General features: G+C 62.5%; 4 protein-coding genes across 6 annotated transcripts; 2 read left to right on the forward strand and 2 right to left on the reverse strand.

Annotated features, from left to right (window-relative positions):
* The first annotated feature begins 28 nt into the window (after nt 1-28).
* On the forward strand, nt 29-3183 carry LOC133220961 (histone-lysine N-methyltransferase SUV39H1-like). Its single transcript, XM_061369454.1, has 6 exons — nt 29-127; nt 292-462; nt 553-1209; nt 1286-1432; nt 2768-2897; nt 3015-3183. Exons 1-6 carry the CDS (start codon nt 29-31, stop codon nt 3143-3145), a joined length of 1335 nt encoding a protein of 444 aa, XP_061225438.1. The 3' UTR covers nt 3146-3183.
* A 52-nt stretch (nt 3184-3235) lies between these two features.
* Nucleotides 3236-6155, reverse strand: LOC133220974 (WD repeat-containing protein 13-like). The gene is made up of 10 exons (XM_061369476.1): nt 6101-6155; nt 5951-6024; nt 5570-5813; nt 4908-5002; nt 4695-4822; nt 4297-4604; nt 3963-4143; nt 3740-3881; nt 3525-3655; nt 3236-3426 (listed from the first exon to the last, which is right to left on the reverse strand). Exons 2-10 carry the CDS (start codon nt 5989-5991, stop codon nt 3242-3244), a joined length of 1455 nt encoding a protein of 484 aa, XP_061225460.1. The 5' UTR covers nt 5992-6024; nt 6101-6155; the 3' UTR covers nt 3236-3241.
* A 643-nt stretch (nt 6156-6798) lies between these two features.
* LOC133220968 (tafazzin-like) lies at nt 6799-12888 on the forward strand. The gene is made up of 10 exons (XM_061369467.1): nt 6799-6950; nt 7042-7170; nt 9307-9352; nt 9478-9563; nt 11008-11088; nt 11211-11252; nt 12003-12065; nt 12218-12270; nt 12387-12464; nt 12581-12888. Exons 1-10 carry the CDS (start codon nt 6842-6844, stop codon nt 12668-12670), a joined length of 777 nt encoding a protein of 258 aa, XP_061225451.1. The 5' UTR covers nt 6799-6841; the 3' UTR covers nt 12671-12888.
* A 64-nt stretch (nt 12889-12952) lies between these two features.
* Nucleotides 12953-14749, reverse strand: LOC133220970 (B-cell receptor-associated protein 31-like). Of its 3 annotated transcripts, none has more exons than XM_061369469.1 (8): nt 14736-14749; nt 14428-14525; nt 14221-14321; nt 13982-14126; nt 13738-13873; nt 13506-13620; nt 13310-13410; nt 12953-13228 (listed from the first exon to the last, which is right to left on the reverse strand). In XM_061369469.1, exons 2-8 carry the CDS (start codon nt 14517-14519, stop codon nt 13190-13192), a joined length of 729 nt encoding a protein of 242 aa, XP_061225453.1. In that variant the 5' UTR covers nt 14520-14525; nt 14736-14749; the 3' UTR covers nt 12953-13189. The 3 variants fall into 3 exon arrangements, with proteins under 3 accessions (XP_061225453.1, XP_061225454.1, XP_061225452.1); XM_061369470.1 differs by lacking the exon at nt 14736-14749 and adding an exon at nt 14693-14717 and having other exon boundaries at nt 13506-13617; XM_061369468.1 differs by lacking the exon at nt 14736-14749 and adding an exon at nt 14693-14717.
* Between the last annotated feature and the right edge of the window lie 679 nt (nt 14750-15428).

Raw genomic sequence — 15428 nt, forward strand, 5'->3', positions numbered from 1 at the left:
AAAAAAAAAACTTCGGCGGCGGCGGAAAATGGCGGAAAATTTAAAAGGTTCGCGCGGGGTGGCGGGAAGCGGCGGCGGGAACTGGCGCCGCTTGGCGCGCTTTCTTCCCGCGGGGCGCGCGGCGATCGTTTGGCGGGAGATAAGGGGGGGGGGAGGCGGGGAACGGAATCGAACCAGGACCGAACCGGGACCACGGCGGGGGGGGAGGGGGAGGGGGGGTGATGTCGGTTCCGTTTCTCCCCGTTCCGTTCCGTTCCGTTGCGTTCCGTTGCTCCCCGTTCCCCGCCATGAACGCGGTTCCGCCCCGCAGCCCCATCGTGCTCCGTGTGCTGCAAGTCCTCATGGCCGCAGCTGCAGGACCTGTGCCGCCGGGAGCAGCTGCGGTGCCGGGCCCTCGGCATCACCCGCCGCAACCTGGGCGACTTCGAGGTCGAGTACCTCTGCGACTACAAACGAGTGCGGGTGAGCCGAACCCCCCCCTATAAAACCCCCCTTTTTAACCCCCTTCCCCCCATATAGGGACCCCCCCACTTTAATCCCTGCCTCCCATAGAACGAGGAGTTCTACCTGGTGAAGTGGAAGGGATACCCCGAGGCCGCCAACTCGTGGGAGCCCCGCAAGAACCTGCGTTGCCGGGGGTTGTTGAAGCAGCTCCATCAGGACCTGGCCCGTGCCCCTGGAGGCCCGGTGGAGCCCGGCCCTCGGGGGCTTCCCGCTCGCGTTGCTTCCTACCTGATGCAAAAGGCAGAGCAGCGCCGGGCGCTGCAGCGTTGGGAGCAGCTCCTCAACAGCACCCGCAGCCACCGGGGCCGCATCAGGGTGGAAAACGAGGTGGACTTGCACGGGCCCCCCCGGGACTTCGTTTACATCAACGAGTACAAGGTGGGGCCCGGCGTCACCCTGACACCGGTGGCTGTGGGCTGCGAGTGTCAGGATTGCATGGCGGAGGCGGCGGGCGGTTGTTGCCCCGGTGCTTCCCACAACAAGTTCGCCTACAACGAGGAGGGTCAGGTGCGGATCCGAGCGGGGCTCCCCATTTACGAGTGCAACTCGCGGTGCCGCTGCGGCGCCGACTGCCCCAACCGCGTGGTGCAGAAGGGCATCCGCTACGACCTCTGCATCTTCCGCACCGGCAACGGGCGCGGGTGGGGCGTCCGCACCCTGGAGCGCATCCGCAAGAACAGCTTCGTCATGGAGTACGTTGGGGAGGTGAGAGGTGGCAATGGGGACATTGGGGGGGGGGGGGGGGTGTTGAATGGGTGGTGGTTAATGGGATCTGCCCCAGATCATCACGTCGGAGGAGGCGGAGCGCCGGGGGCAGGTTTACGACCGGCAAGGAGCGACGTATCTCTTCGACCTGGACTACGTGGAGGACGTGTACACGGTGGACGCGGCGCACTACGGCAACATCTCCCACTTCGTCAATCACAGCGTGAGTGAGGGGGGGGCAGGAGGTGGATTGGTAAGGGCAAGGTTGGTTAATGTGGGTGAGTTCCCTTCATATGGGCAAGGTTGGTTAATGTGGGTGAGTTCCCTTCATATGGGCAAGGTTGGTTAATATGGGTGAGTTCCCTTCATATGTGCAAGTTTGGTTAATATGGGTGAGTTCGTTTCATATGGGCAAACATTGTGTCATTTGGGCAAATTCGCTTCATATGGGCAAATTTGCTTAATATGGACAAATTCACTTAATATGGGTGAATTGACTTCATATGGGCAAATTCGCTTCATATGGGTGAATTCACTTCTTATGGGCAAATTTGCTTAAATGGGCGAATTCCCTTAATATGGGCAAATTCGCTTCATTTGGGCAAATTCGCTTAAATGGGCAAATTCGCTTCATATGGACGAATTTGCTTCATATGGGCAAATTTGCTTAAATTGGCAAATTTGCTTTATATGGGCAAATTCGCTTCATATGGGCAAGATTGCTTATATGGGCGAATTCGTTTTATACAGACTTCATTTGGGCAAATTTGCTTCAGATGGGTGAATTCGCTTCATATGGGCAAGTTTGCTTATATGGGCAAATTCACTTCACATGGACAAATTCGCTTCACATGGGCAAATTTGCTTATATGGGCGAATTCGCTTCATATGGGCTAGTTTGCTTAAATGGGCAAATTTGCTTAATATGGGCAAGTTTGCTTCATATGGGCGAATTTGCTTCATATGGGCAAATTAGCTTAAATGGGCAAATTCCCTTAATATGGGTGAATTCCCTTAATATGGGCAAACTTGCTTCATATGGGCAAGTTTGCTTTGTATGGGCAAATTTGCTTAATATGGGCGAATTTGCTTCATATGGGTGAATTCGCTTCATATGGGCGAATTTGCTTAAATGGGCAAATTGTTTAATATGTGTGAATTCACTTAATATGGGTGAATTCATATGGGCAAATTTGCTAAACGTGCAGGAATTCTGTTAGTATGGGCAACTTTGCTAAATATGGGAAATACTCGTTTAAGATGGGCAAGTGGGAGGGGCTTCATCTGCCGAGGGCGGGGCCTGTGGGTACATGGTTGGCTTATCTGTGGGAGTGGGTGGGGCTTCGTAGGATTGGGGGCGTGGCTTTTCGGGGCTCCGCCTACTGCAGGGACACGGTATCCTCAATGGAAGGGGGTGATTGGCCAGCAGCGGGGGGGGGGGGGGTGTGGTTTCAGCTGTCACAGGGGTGAGGCTTGCTTTGGCACCGCCCACTGTGGGGCTCTTATCCAATGGCATCGCGAGGGGGGCGTGGTTTCATCGGTTGTGGGCGGGGCGCAGTGCGACCCCAACCTGCAGGTGTACAACGTGTTCATCGAGAACCTGGACGAGCGGCTCCCGCGCATCGCGCTCTTCGCCACCCGCTTCATCCGCGCCGGCGAGGAGCTCACCTTCGACTACAACATGCACGGTACCGGCCCCCCTCTGCCCCCCAACCCCTGCCCCACACCTCAGCCCGCTCACCCCGGTGCTATGGGGCCACCAAACCCCACATCCCGCACCCCATTCATTGTGCTTTCACCCCCAGTGGACCCAGTGGACGCCGAGAGCACCCGCATGGACTCCAACTTCGGGCTGGCAGTGGGGGGCTCCCCCCGCGCCCGGGCCCGTATCGAGTGCAAGTGTGGGGCTGCTGCTTGCCGCAAGTACCTCTTCTGAGCCCCACAGCGCCGGGGCAAACACGCTTGTTGAACACAGAGGGGTGCAGTGCTGTGAAGTGGGGGGACACACACACATGGTAAAGGGGGGGGGGGGTCAGGCATGCTGCCGGCGCCACACGATGACGGTGCCGGTGGCATCACTGGAGGCCAAGAGGCTCTCGTCGCAGTTGAAGGCAACAGCGAGCACGGCGCCGCCGTGGCCCTGCAGGGTGTTAACGGTGGCTCGCGCCGTGCGGCCCACGTCGAAGAAGTGAACGCAGGCGTCCTCGCTGCCCGTCACTGCGGGGGGATAGGGGTAAAGAGGGGGTGTTGGGATGCGTTCCCCTTCCTCAGTGCCCCCAAACAGGACCCCAATCACCAGCACCACCACCACGTACCCACACAGGCTCCCTGCCGGAAGGACATGAGGGGACAGAAGCAGCTCCGTAGGGGCTGCTCCCGGTGCTTCGTGGGGAAGCTGCGCCGTAGCCGCAGCCCCGGTGCTCCTGAGCCCTCCTCTTCCACTACCCTATGGGGACAAAACGGGGTGAGCTGCTGCTTTTCAGCCCCCCCCCCATTGTGAACCCCCCATTTTGGGGGTCCCCCTCAATACCTGAACAGCAGCAGGCGGTCAGGGCAGGCGTTAACCAGCAGTGAGGGGTCAGGGGCCTCACGACTGGCCCAGGCCCGTGCAGAGAGCGATGTGATGGAGCCTCCTGCCTGCACCACCACACGTGAGGCCTTTGTCAGCCGCCCTGACAAAAAGGGGGGGGGGTTACAAAGTGGGGGTCCACCTTGTGCTGCCACAGAACCCCCCCACTATGGCTCCCACCTACCAGTGCCAGGGTCACAGAGGAAGGAGGAGACGGAGCCGCGGTCGTCACCGGCCCAAAGGATGCGGCCGGGGGCATCGAAGCAAAGGGCCAGCACCCGCCCGGGCAATCGGCCCGCGCCGCCCCGTGCTGGCTTCCCAGTGGAGATGTTCACCACCCGCACCATGTGCCGGGCGCTGCCCACCTGGGAATGCCATGGGATACCCCAATGGGATGGGGATGTGATGACCCCCCCCCCAAAACCACTCAGGGTGGGTTGTTGGGATGGAGAATAGGGGGATGGGGAGGGTGCTGCATGCAGGACATGGGGGATGTGGGGTCATGGGGTGCCACTGACCACAGTGAGGTTGTTGTTGAGCGGCTGGAAGGCGCAGCACAGCAATGCAGCCCCATCGGGGTCGGGCACGCGGCGGATGCAGCGCCCATCGGCAGGAGCCCAGAGCCTCAGGGTCCCATCCAAGGAAGCCGACACCAGGACATCGTTGGAGAGGGACCAGGCAAAGTCGGCCACGCCGGCACCGTGGCCCCGCAGCACCTGCAGCACGGCCGGCGGCCCCGGTGCCAAGCGGCACACGGAGATGGTGCCGTCCAGAGAGCAGCACGCCAGCAAGTGCCGGTCGTCGTGGGCGAACTGCACCTTAGGCACTGGGCAAACCGTGGAGGGTGTCAGTGCTTGGGGTGCACCAGAGCCAAACCATCATCACCCATCCCCCCTCCCAGTGCCCTCCCAGTTACCGGCGCTGTCCGTGTGCTGGTCGAAGACGTGGTAGACACCGGCGAAGGCGTAGTTCTCACTCAGGGTCGTGTCCCCGGCCATGGCGCGGCTGGCTTCAGCCAATGGGGTCGGCACCACACCGGGGGGGCTGTGGAGAGATGGGGCTGGGAATCAGCACCCAATACACCATATCCCCCCCCACCACCACCACCAAAGGACCCAGGGGTGCTCACCGCTCATCGGGGCCCCCGCGGGGTACCCCAGGGTGGGAGCCGCGGCTGAGGGAGCGCCGGTGTCCTCGTGCCACGCGTGGGTCGTCCTCAAAGTCCTGGGGGAGAGGAAAGAGTTGGGGGGAGCAATAGAGCCATGAGGATCCCAACCCAAGGGCCCCCCCAAACATGTTCTGCAGCTCTGAGGAGCATAGAATCAGATGGGGTTGGGGTGGAAGGGACCTTAAAGCTCATCCAGCTCCAACCCCTGCCATAGGCAGGGACCCCTTCCCCTGGAGCAGCTTGCTCCAAGCCCCTGTGTCCAACCTGGCCAGGGATGGGGCAGCCACAGCTTCCCTGGGCACCCTCACAGGGAGGAGCTTCCTTCAATCCAGTCTCAATCTCCCCTGTCCCAGTCTGACCCCATCACCCCTTGTCCTATCAAGTCCCTCATGCAGGTCCCTCCCCAGCATCCTTCAGAGCCTGGAACCTGCTCTGAGCTCTCCTTGCAGCTTCTCTCCTCCAGCCCCAATGTCCTCAGCCTGGTTCCTATGGGAGCTGCTCCAGCCCCTGCTCATCCTCATGCCCTCCCCTGGCCTCGCTCCATGTCCCGCTGACACCACCAGCACTGCAGTGCTGCAAGCGGGGGTCTCACCAGAGCAGACCCCCCCCCATCCCGGCCCTACCTCCATGCGGTCCAGCGTGGTGCGGCTGGCCCGCAGGGCGCTGCTGCTGTGGGCCCGGCAGCTGCTCTGCTCGGACAAGGCCCCGTAGCGCTGGGCCAGCAGCCGGGTCCGCACCCGCAGGTACCAGCGCCGGGTGCTGCCTTCCAGGGCTCCCCCCTGCGCCTGCTCCCGCAGTAACTGGCTCCGGCGCCGCACGTACTGGGTCCGGAACTGCGGCCAGCGCGGGGTGCGGTAGGCCGCGTACCTGCGGATATCGACACCCCGGTACCGGCTTCTGCTCCCCCGCAACCCCACAGAGGGACCGGGGCAACCGGTGACACGGACCCGGGGCCTTCACCCCCCCCTCCACCGCCCTGCACAGGGAAACCCTCCCGGGCTCACCTCGCATCCACGGCGAGCACTTGCTGCCACACAGCGGCCATGGCGGCGGCGGCGGCGGCCGCCCCGTGGGGGCCCTAAAGGAGGAGAACGGGGTGAAGCCGGGACCGGAGGGGGGGAGGGGGGGGTGCTGACGGGCCCGAGCGCCGGTACCTGCCCGTCCCACTCCACCTCCGCCTCCCGCCGCCGGGTCCCCGCAGGGCCGGGCCGGGCCGGGCCGGGGCGGAGCCACCGGAGGCCGGGTCCGGCCGCGGTCCCCGCCCCTCAAAAATGGCGGCCGCCGCCTCACGTCTAAAAATGGCGCCGGGCGTTGCCGTGGTGACGGGGGCACGCCCCTGCGAGGTGGGCGTGGCTAGAGTGGGGATTGGCTGAGAGCGCGAAGGGGCGGGGCTTGTTCGCTCCCCTATGGCGCGACATCATGCGGCATTTAATGGCAGTACAGCCCCCCCACACCTCACCGACTTTGCGACATAACGCGGCGCTTGGCGGCACCCATCCACTGTGTAGCGAATCGGGCTCGCTTGACGGCAGGAGGGCAGACTCGCCGCGCGACGTTTGCGACATCACGCTGCCCTCGGCGGCACCCATCCACCGTGTAGAGAACCGGGCTCGCTTGACGGCAGACTCGCTGCGCGACGTTTGCGACATCACGCTGCCCTCGGCGGCACCCATCCGCTGTGTAGCGAACCGGGCTCGCTTGACGGCACCCATCCACCGTGTAGCGAACCGGGCTCCCTTGACGGCAGCGCGGCATCCTCGCCGCGCGACGTTTGCGACGCGCGGCGGCGCGCTTTACGCCAGGGGGACGTGTGGGGCGGGCAGTGGAGGCCCGGTCCGGGTCCGGGTGCCGGTCCCGGTCCCTCCGTGCCCCCCCCGGTGCCCCGCAATGGCAGCATGCCGCTGGCCGTGAGCTGGCCGTTCCCCGCGGGGCAGCCGCTGCCCTGGGCCCTTGCCAGCCGCATCGTTATGGGCCTGGTTGGCACCTACAGCTGCGTCTGGACCCGTGAGTGCCGCGGGTTCGGTGTAGGCCGCGGGCGGTGGAGCCGGTGGGGGGGGATCACGGGGGTCACCGTGAACCCCCCCCCCACCCCCAGGGTACCTGAACCGGCTGCGCGTGCACAACGCAGAGGTCCTGCACGAGCTCGTGGAGCGGCGCGGGCCCCGCACCCCCCTGCTCACACTCTCCAACCACCAGTCCTGCATGGACGACCCCCACCTGTGGGGTACGGCCTGGGGGGGAGGGGTATGGGGGTCTCTATGGGGGGACTGGGGGGTTTCTATGGGGGTCTCTATGGGGGGGACTGGGGGGTTTCTATGGGGGTCTTTATGGGGGGGACTGGGGGATTTCTATGGGCGTTTCTATGGGGAGGACTGGGGGGTTTCTATGGGGGTCTCTACAGGGGACACTGGGGGGTTTCTATGGGGGTCTCTATGGGGGGGACTGGGGGGTTTCTATGGGGTATCTATGGGGGGACTGGGGGTATTTTGAGGGGGGTCTCTATTGGGGGACTGGGGGGTTTCTATGGGGGTCTCTATGGAGGGACTGGTGGGTTTCTATGGGGGTATCTATGGGATGGACTGGGGGGTTTCTATGGGGGTATTTATAGGGGGACTGGGGGGTTTCTATGGGGGTCTCTATGGGGGACACTGGGGGGTTTCTATGGGGGTTTCTACGGGGGACACTGGAAGGTTTCTATGGGGGTTTCTGTGGGGGACACTGGGGGGTTTCTATGGGGGACACTAGGGAGTTTCTATGGGGGTCTCTAAGGGGCACACTGGGGGGTTTCTGTGGGGGTCTCTATGGGCGACACTGGGGGGTTTCTATGGGGGTTTCCATGGGGGGACTGGGGGGTTTCTATGGGGGACACTGGGGGGTTTCTATGGGGGTCTCTATGGGGGGGACTGGGGGGTTTTTATGGGGGTCTCTATGGGGGGGACTGGGGGGTTTGATGGGGGTCTCTATGGGGATGGGGGGTTTTTATGGGGGTCTTTATGGGGGGACTGGGGGATTTCTATGGGCGTTTCTTTGGGGAGGACTGGGGGGTTTCTATTTGATGGGGGTCTCTACAGGGGACACTGAGGGGTTTCTATGGGGGTCTCTATGGGGGGGACTGGGGGGTTTCTATGGGGTATCTATGGGGGGACTGGGGGGTTTCAGGGGGTCTCTATTGGGGGGACTGGGGGGTTTCTATGGGGGTCTCTATGGAGGGACTGGTGGGTTTCTTTATGGGGGTATCTATGGGATGGACTGGGGGGTTTCTATGGGGGTATTTATAGGGGGACTGGGGGGTTTCTATGGGGGTCTCTTATGGGGGACACTTTTTCTATGGGGGTTTCTACGGGGGACACTGGAAGGTTTCTATAGGGGTTTCTGTGGGGGACACTGGGGGTTTCTATGGGGACACTAGGGAGTTTTTCTATGGGGGTCTCTAAGGGGCACACTGGGGGGTTTCTGTGGGGGGGTCTCTATGGGTGGGGGTCTCTATGGGCGACACTGGGGGGTTTCTATGGGGGTTTATGGGCATGTGTTGATGGGGGTTTCATGGGGGGATTGGGGGGTTTCATGATGGGGGTCTCTATGGGGGGACTGGGGGGTTTTTATGGGGTCTCTACAGGGAGACTGGGGGGCTTCTATGGGGGTCTCTATGGGGGGACTGGGGGGTTTTGGGGGGTCACTATGGGGCACACTGGGGGGTTTCTATGGGGGTCTCTGCAGGGAGGACTGGGGGGGTTTCTATGGGGGTCTACGGGGGATGGGGGGTTTCTATGGGGGTCTCTGGGGGACTGGGGGGTTTTTATGGGGGTCTCTATGGGATGCTGGGGGGGCTTGGGGGTCTATCTCTATGGGGGTCTCTACAGGGAGGACTGGGGGGTTTCTATGGGGTCTCTATAGGGGGACTGGGGGGTTTCTATGGGGGTCTCTATGGGGATGCTGGGGGGCTTCTATGGGGGTCTCTATGGGGGCTCTCTGTACAGGGAGGACTGGGGGGTTTCTATGGGGGTCTCTATGGGGGGGGACTGGGGGGTTTCTATGGGGGTCTCTATAGGGGGACTGGGGGGTTTCTATGAAGGTCTCTACAGGGGGAACTGGAGGGGTCTCTGGGGGAGGGGCCCTGTATGTGTCTATGGGGGTTTTTATGTGTCTCTAAGGGGGTCCCTGTGTATCTCTAAGAGGATTTCTGTCTCTCTATGGGGCTCTCTGTGTATCTGTATGGGGGTCCCTGTGTCTCTATGGGGTCCCTGTGTGTCTCTATCGGGGCCTCTGTGTATCTCTGTGGGGGTCCCTGTGTCTCTATGGGGTCCCTATGGCTCTCTTTGGGGTCCCCCCCGGTAACCCCCCCCTTTGTTCCCTGGCCCAGGTTCCCTGAAGCTGCGGCACGTTTGGAGCCTGCACAAGATGCGCTGGTGAGGAGGAAGGGGGGGGGGCAGGTTTGGGGGTTCCCTGTGACCCCCCCCCAAATTCACCCCATGTCCCAACCCCCCCCATGACCCCCCCATTTCCCAACGCCCCCCCCCCATCACCCCCCCAGGACCCCCACGGCCGCCGACATCTGCTTCACCCGGGAGCTGCATTCGCTCTTCTTCAGCCTCGGCCGCTGCGTCCCCGTGTGCAGGGGTGAGGATGGGGGGCACTGGGGGGGGATCTATGGGGGGGGTTGGGGTTAGAGACTGGGGGGTGCTATGGGGGGGGTTCTATGGGGGAGATCTATGGGGGGTTAGGTTTAGAGACTGGGGGGTTCTATGGGGGATTCTATGAGGTGGTTCTATAAAAGGGGGGTTAGGGTTAGAGACTGGGGGGTTTCTATGGGGGGTTAGGGTTAGAGACTTGGGGGCACTGGGGGGGTTCTATGGGGGGGTTCTATAGGGGGCGTTAGGGTTAGAGACTGGGGGGGTTCTATGGGGGGGTTAGGATTAGAGACTGGGCGGTTCTATGGGGGGGTTCTATGAGGGGGCTTAGGGTTAGAGACTGGGGGATTCTATGGGGCGGTTAGAGACTGGGGAGGGTTCCATGGGGGGCTTAGGGTTAGAGACTGGGGGGCACTGGGGGGTTCTATGAGGGGGTTAGGGTTAGAGACTGGGGGGGTTCTATGGGGCGGTTAGAGACTGGGGGGGGTCTATGGGGGGGCTTAGGGTTAGAGACTGGGGGGGCACGGTTCTATGGGGGGTTCTGTGGGGGAGTTAGCGTTAGAGACTGGGGGGGCATTGGCGGGGTTTTATGGGGGGGTAGGATTAGACGGGGGCAGTGTGGGGTTCTATGAGGAGGGTTAGGGTTAGAGACTTGGGGGGCACTGGGGGGGCTTCTATGGGGGGGTTAGGATTAGAGACTGGGGGGGCACTGGGGGTGTTCTATGGGGGGTTTCTATGATGGGGGTTCTATGGAGGGGTTAGGTTTAGAGATTGGGGGGGAACTGGGGGAGGGTGCTATGTGGAGGGGTTTCTATGGGGGGTTTAGGGTTAGAGACTGGGGGGTGCTATGTGTTTGTCCCAAGTTATACTGGAGTGGGTTGGGGGGGGACCTATGGGGGGGTTCTTTGGAAAGTATTCTATGGGGGAGGTTGTATGGGGGGTGGTTTGGGGGGACCTATGGGGGGGTTATATGGGGACTGCTATGTGGGGGGAGTATAGGGGGGTTCTATGGGGGGTTAGGTTTAAGGTTAGGGACTTGGGGGCACTGGGGTTGTCTCACTTTATAATGGGCTGGGTTGGGGGATTCTATGGGGGGGTCCTATGGGGGTTTTTATGGGGGGGGTTCTATGGGGTGTCCTATGGGGGGCTTCTATAAAGCGGGTTCTAATAAGCGTGTCCTATGGGGGGGTCCTATGAGAGGGATTCTAATGAGGGTGTCCTATGAGGAGGGTCCTATGGGGGTGTTCTATGGAGAGGGTCCTATGGGGGTGTTCTATGGGGGGGTCCTATGGGGTGTCCTATGGAGAGGGTCCTACAGGGGGGGTCCTATGGGGGTGTTCTGTGGAGAGAGTCCTATGGGGGTGTTCTATGGGGGGATCCTATGAGGGGGGTCCTATGGGGGGTTCCCCAGTTTCTTACCCGGGTGCGTGCAGGGGACGGCGTGTACCAGCGCGGGATGGATTTCATCCTGGACAAGCTCAACCAGGGGGACTGGGTCCACGTCTTCCCCGAAGGTACCGGGGGGAGCAGTGGGGCTGGGGAGGGGCTTGAACTGGGGGGACTGGGGGAGGTCGGGGGTTGGAGGCGGATGTGCTGCCCCCCCCCATCCCCACTGTGGCTTCCTGTCCCCCCCCAGGCAAAGTGAACATGGGGCAGGAGTTCGTGCGCTTCAAGTGGGGTGAGCCCCGTAACCGTGCTCCACAGCACCCCGTCTGCCCCACAACTGTGCCCCACATCCAGCCCCTTCTGCTCCACAATCACCCCTTTCTGCCCCATAACCGTGCCCCACAGTTACCCCTTTCTGCCCCACAACTGTGCCCCACATCCAGCCCCTTCTGCCCCACAACTGCCCCTCTCTCTCCCACAACTGTGCCCCACAACCACCTCTTTCTGCCCCACAACTGTGCCCCACATCCAGCCACTTCTGCCCCACAACCACGCCTTTCTGCCCCATAACCATGTCCCACAATTACCCCTTTCTGCCCCACAACTGTGCTCCACATCCAGCCCCTTCTGCCCCACAACCACCCCTTTCTGCCCCACAACTGTGCCTCATATCCAGCCCCTTCTGCCCCACAACCACCCCTTTCTGCCCCACAACTGTGCCCCACAACCACCCCTTTCTGCCCCACAACCACCCCTTTCTGCCCCACAGCTGTGCTCCACAACCACCCCTTTCTGCCCCACATCCAGCTGCCTCTGCCCCACAACCACTCCTCTCTGCCCTCCAACTGCACCCTACACCCCCCGTCTGCCCCACAGCCGTGCCCCACAACCCCTTCCCTCTCCCCCACAACACCCTCACATGCTTCTTGGCCCCCATTGCCCCTTTTCTGCCCCCCAGCTGCTCCTGTGCCCCTTCCCTGCTCTCTGGTGCCCCCCAAGCTCTGCCCAGCCCCACAGAGCGCCCCCCTTTGCCCCCCCATAGGCATCGGGCGTCTCCTGGCCGAGTGCCGCCTCGACCCCATCGTCCTGCCCCTGTGGCATGGGGGTGAGCAGGGCTGGGGGGGGGGCTGGAATGTGGGGCAGGAGGACTTGGGGGGGGGAGGGGGTGGTTATGGGGCAGGGGGATGTGGGACTGGCTCCCGCTGTGGGGCCCGTCCTGGTGCTCGGCCATGCAGGCGGCTGCTGACCCCATGGCAGGCATGAACGACGTCCTCCCCAACACCCGCCCCTACGTGCCCCGTGTGGGGCAGGTGAGTGAGCCGGGGGGGGGGGGGTAACGCTATGGGGCAGGGTGTGGGGCGGGGGTGCCGCAGGTTGAGCTGTGGGGCAGGGCGTGGGGTACTGACGCACTGACTCTGCCCCATAGCGGATCACAGTGGTTGTGGGGCGACCGTTCAGCGTCCGGCCCCTCCTGGAGAGGCTCCGGGCTGAGGGCACCTCAACGGTGAGTACCTGGGGGGGGATGCCCCATAGATGTGGGGCTGCTATGGGGCATCCCCATGGCACTGTGGGGCCCGTGCCCCATTGAGTTCTATGGGGCCTGTTCTTTCTGCCCCATAGATGGAGATAAGGAAGGCGCTGACGGACTTTGTGCAGAAGGAGTTTGAGGCGCTGCGGGGCCAGGCCCGGGCGCTCCATCGCGCCCCATAGCGTGCGGTGTGCCCCACAGAGGAACAGATGGGTCTGCCCCACACACAGGGGGCTGTGCCCCACAGGATGACAGCCCCACAGATGGACAGACTGCCCCATTGCCCTTGCAGCACCATGGGGCGCAGGTGAAGGACAGACTGACGGATGGGCATCCTGCCCCATAGCGTGCCCCACACCCACTGCCTGTGCACGGTGCCAATAAAGGGGGTGAAGCCTCAGTGGGCTCTGTTTTGGGGGGGCAAAGGGGCCCCCCAAAGCGCTGTGGGACGGACACAACCCCAACCTGATCCCATGGGTTTATTGAAGCAGAAGCTGTGTGAGGGGGTCCCATTGCCCACACCCAGGGGACCCCCATGGAAAGGATACGGTGATGGTGCTCAGACCCATTGAAATGGGGCTCAAACCCCTCCATGCCCCCCAATACAGCAACAGGGTCCCAAATATGGGGGGGGGGGGGTCCCTTAGAAACACCTTAGAGTCCTGCCCCCAGCTCTTGGGGTGCGTGCCTGGTCCATTCATTCACTCCTCCTTCTTGTCCCGAGGGCCATCATGGGCTGCCTAATGGGGTGTTAGGGGGGGTTAGGAGGTTATTTGGGGGTGCTATGGGGGGGACATGGGGGTGTCAGGGCCCCCCCATACCTGCAGGCGTGCGTGTTGGTCCAGCAAGCGGTCGTATTCACGGGTCAGCCCCTCTGCCTGGCGCCTCATGGCCTGCACCTCGTTCTCTGCCTTCTCCAGTGCTTATAGGGGGGGGGTAAAAGGGGATGGGGGGCGTTAGGGTCACCCCAAAACCTTATAACCCCCCCCCTGGTTTGAGCCCCCCCTTTGCCCTTACTGCGCTTGCTGGCTGCCAGCTCCTCCTTCAGCTTCTCCACCTTGGCCTTGAGCGTCTCATTCTCATCCTGGGTAGGGGAGGAGCCGCTTCCATCGCCCCCCCCCTCCTGTAGCTGCTGGGGGGAAAAAGGGGGGGGGACAGGGACACAGCATGGTTGGGTCCATGCCTTTGATAGGGTGAGCGTGGGGGTGTCCGTGTGTCCCCCCCCCCCATTCCCTTCCATTGTTGGTACCTTCCGGAGGGCATCGTTGTCCTCCATGTAGCGCCGGGCGGCCTGGCTGGCCCCTTCGGCCTGCTTGCGGAAGGCCTCACTGGAGGCGCCCAACAGGGCCTGCTGCGAGATGAGGGTGACGAGGCGGCGGAGGAGGCTGCGGGAGGGGGGGATGGGGATGAGCAGGGCCATGGACCCCCCTTAAAGGGGGAGCAGCACCCCTAAATCATCACCACACCCCCCCCATCCGTTACCCATCACCCACAAGGAGAGCAGGAGCGCGAAGCCGGCCAGGTAAAGGTTGCGCTGAGCGCGGAACAGCTTCATGTGGAAGTGCTCCAGGGCGCCGGGGCTGCTGCGCAAGGCCTCGCGGTCCGTCACGTCATACTTATGGGTCTCCCGGTAGGCGTCTATAGGGAGAACGGTGTGTGTATGGGGTTTAATACAAGGGGTGTATGGGGTGCACCCCCCTCCCCCCGGTTCACCCCATTGCCCTGCACGCACCTAGGAGCAGCAGGACGAGGATGACGATGAGGACGATGAAGACGGTGTTGCCGTACGCCACGGCCAGGCCCACCAGGCGCGACTTGAAGATCTTCTGCCATCTAAAAGGGGGGGGACGGGGTGAGGATGGGACCCGAGACCCCCCCCCCTTACACACCATTGCCCCCTATAGACCCCATGGATCCCCCCCCCCTCTTCCAGCCCTACCTGGCCGCGGACACGAACGGGATGCAGAGCAGGAGGACGAGGAAGACCTCGGCATAGAGGAAGGTGGCGACCGCCGTCCACTGCAGGCTCATGGCGGCCTGAGGGGGGGCAGAGACAGCACCGATGGGCACCGGATCGCGGACACCGCCACCACCCCCCGGTTCCCTTCACCGGGACCCGCTCCCCCTCCCCTCCTCTCCCCTCCCCCAACCCGGTTCCGAACCGGGATCGCGATCGTTTCCAACCCCCCCCCCCCCTTTTGCACCGTCCGGTAGCGGCGGCGCCGCGCCCGCCACTCCCGGCCCTACCGGAAGTAGGTTTAGGCCCGGAGCGGAAATCCCGCCCACTCCTTTGGGGGTAACAGCGAATCAGCGCTGCCGGAAGTGCAGGTGAGGGAATGGGCGGTGCCATTTGCCGTTCGTTACGCCCAGGGAGGAAGCAGCCGCGGCCATGACAGACCAGGCGGGAAAGCCTTGGTGACAAAGGGGGCGTGACCATGCAAATTAGCAACTATCGGAGCGCAGGGGACGCCGGGAGGATTCAACGTTGGGTTAAAGGGCGGGGTGGTCCGGGAATCAGCGCACGGGAAACCGGGATGAGCGGTGCGAACGAGCGTGGGGATGGGAGGAGAGCGGAGCTGGAGGGCGGAGCCGGGTCACCGTGACGTCAGTTAGTGTGGGCCCGCTTGCATTCAGGGGCAGGGAAATGCCTCCGGTTTCCTGGTTAAGGCCAGGTATAGCCTCTGTTGTCATCAGTGTGATGTTTAAACCGACCCTGAGGTTTGGACAGGAGCCGAAACCCCATTGAGCCTGCATGGAAGCAAGAGGTTTCTGGCGGTGACGAAGAGGAACGAGAGGCCTTCATCCTCACGACCCCCTCCAGGAGGCACTGTGCAAGCGCACCAATGGGATGGATGCCGGGAACCCGATTATGCTGCTAAACGGGAATAGGGTTTGCATATGTATGAGGCGTGAAGCAGTCCCGTGTGTAGGTAAGCGTTG

This window comes from Neopsephotus bourkii, unplaced genomic scaffold (assembly GCF_033783945.1).
Source record: "Neopsephotus bourkii isolate Nb327-2 ecotype Australia unplaced genomic scaffold, CSIRO-AGI_Nbou_v1 NB_1499, whole genome shotgun sequence".
In the NCBI taxonomy this organism is placed as follows: Eukaryota; Metazoa; Chordata; class Aves; order Psittaciformes; family Psittacidae; genus Neopsephotus; species Neopsephotus bourkii.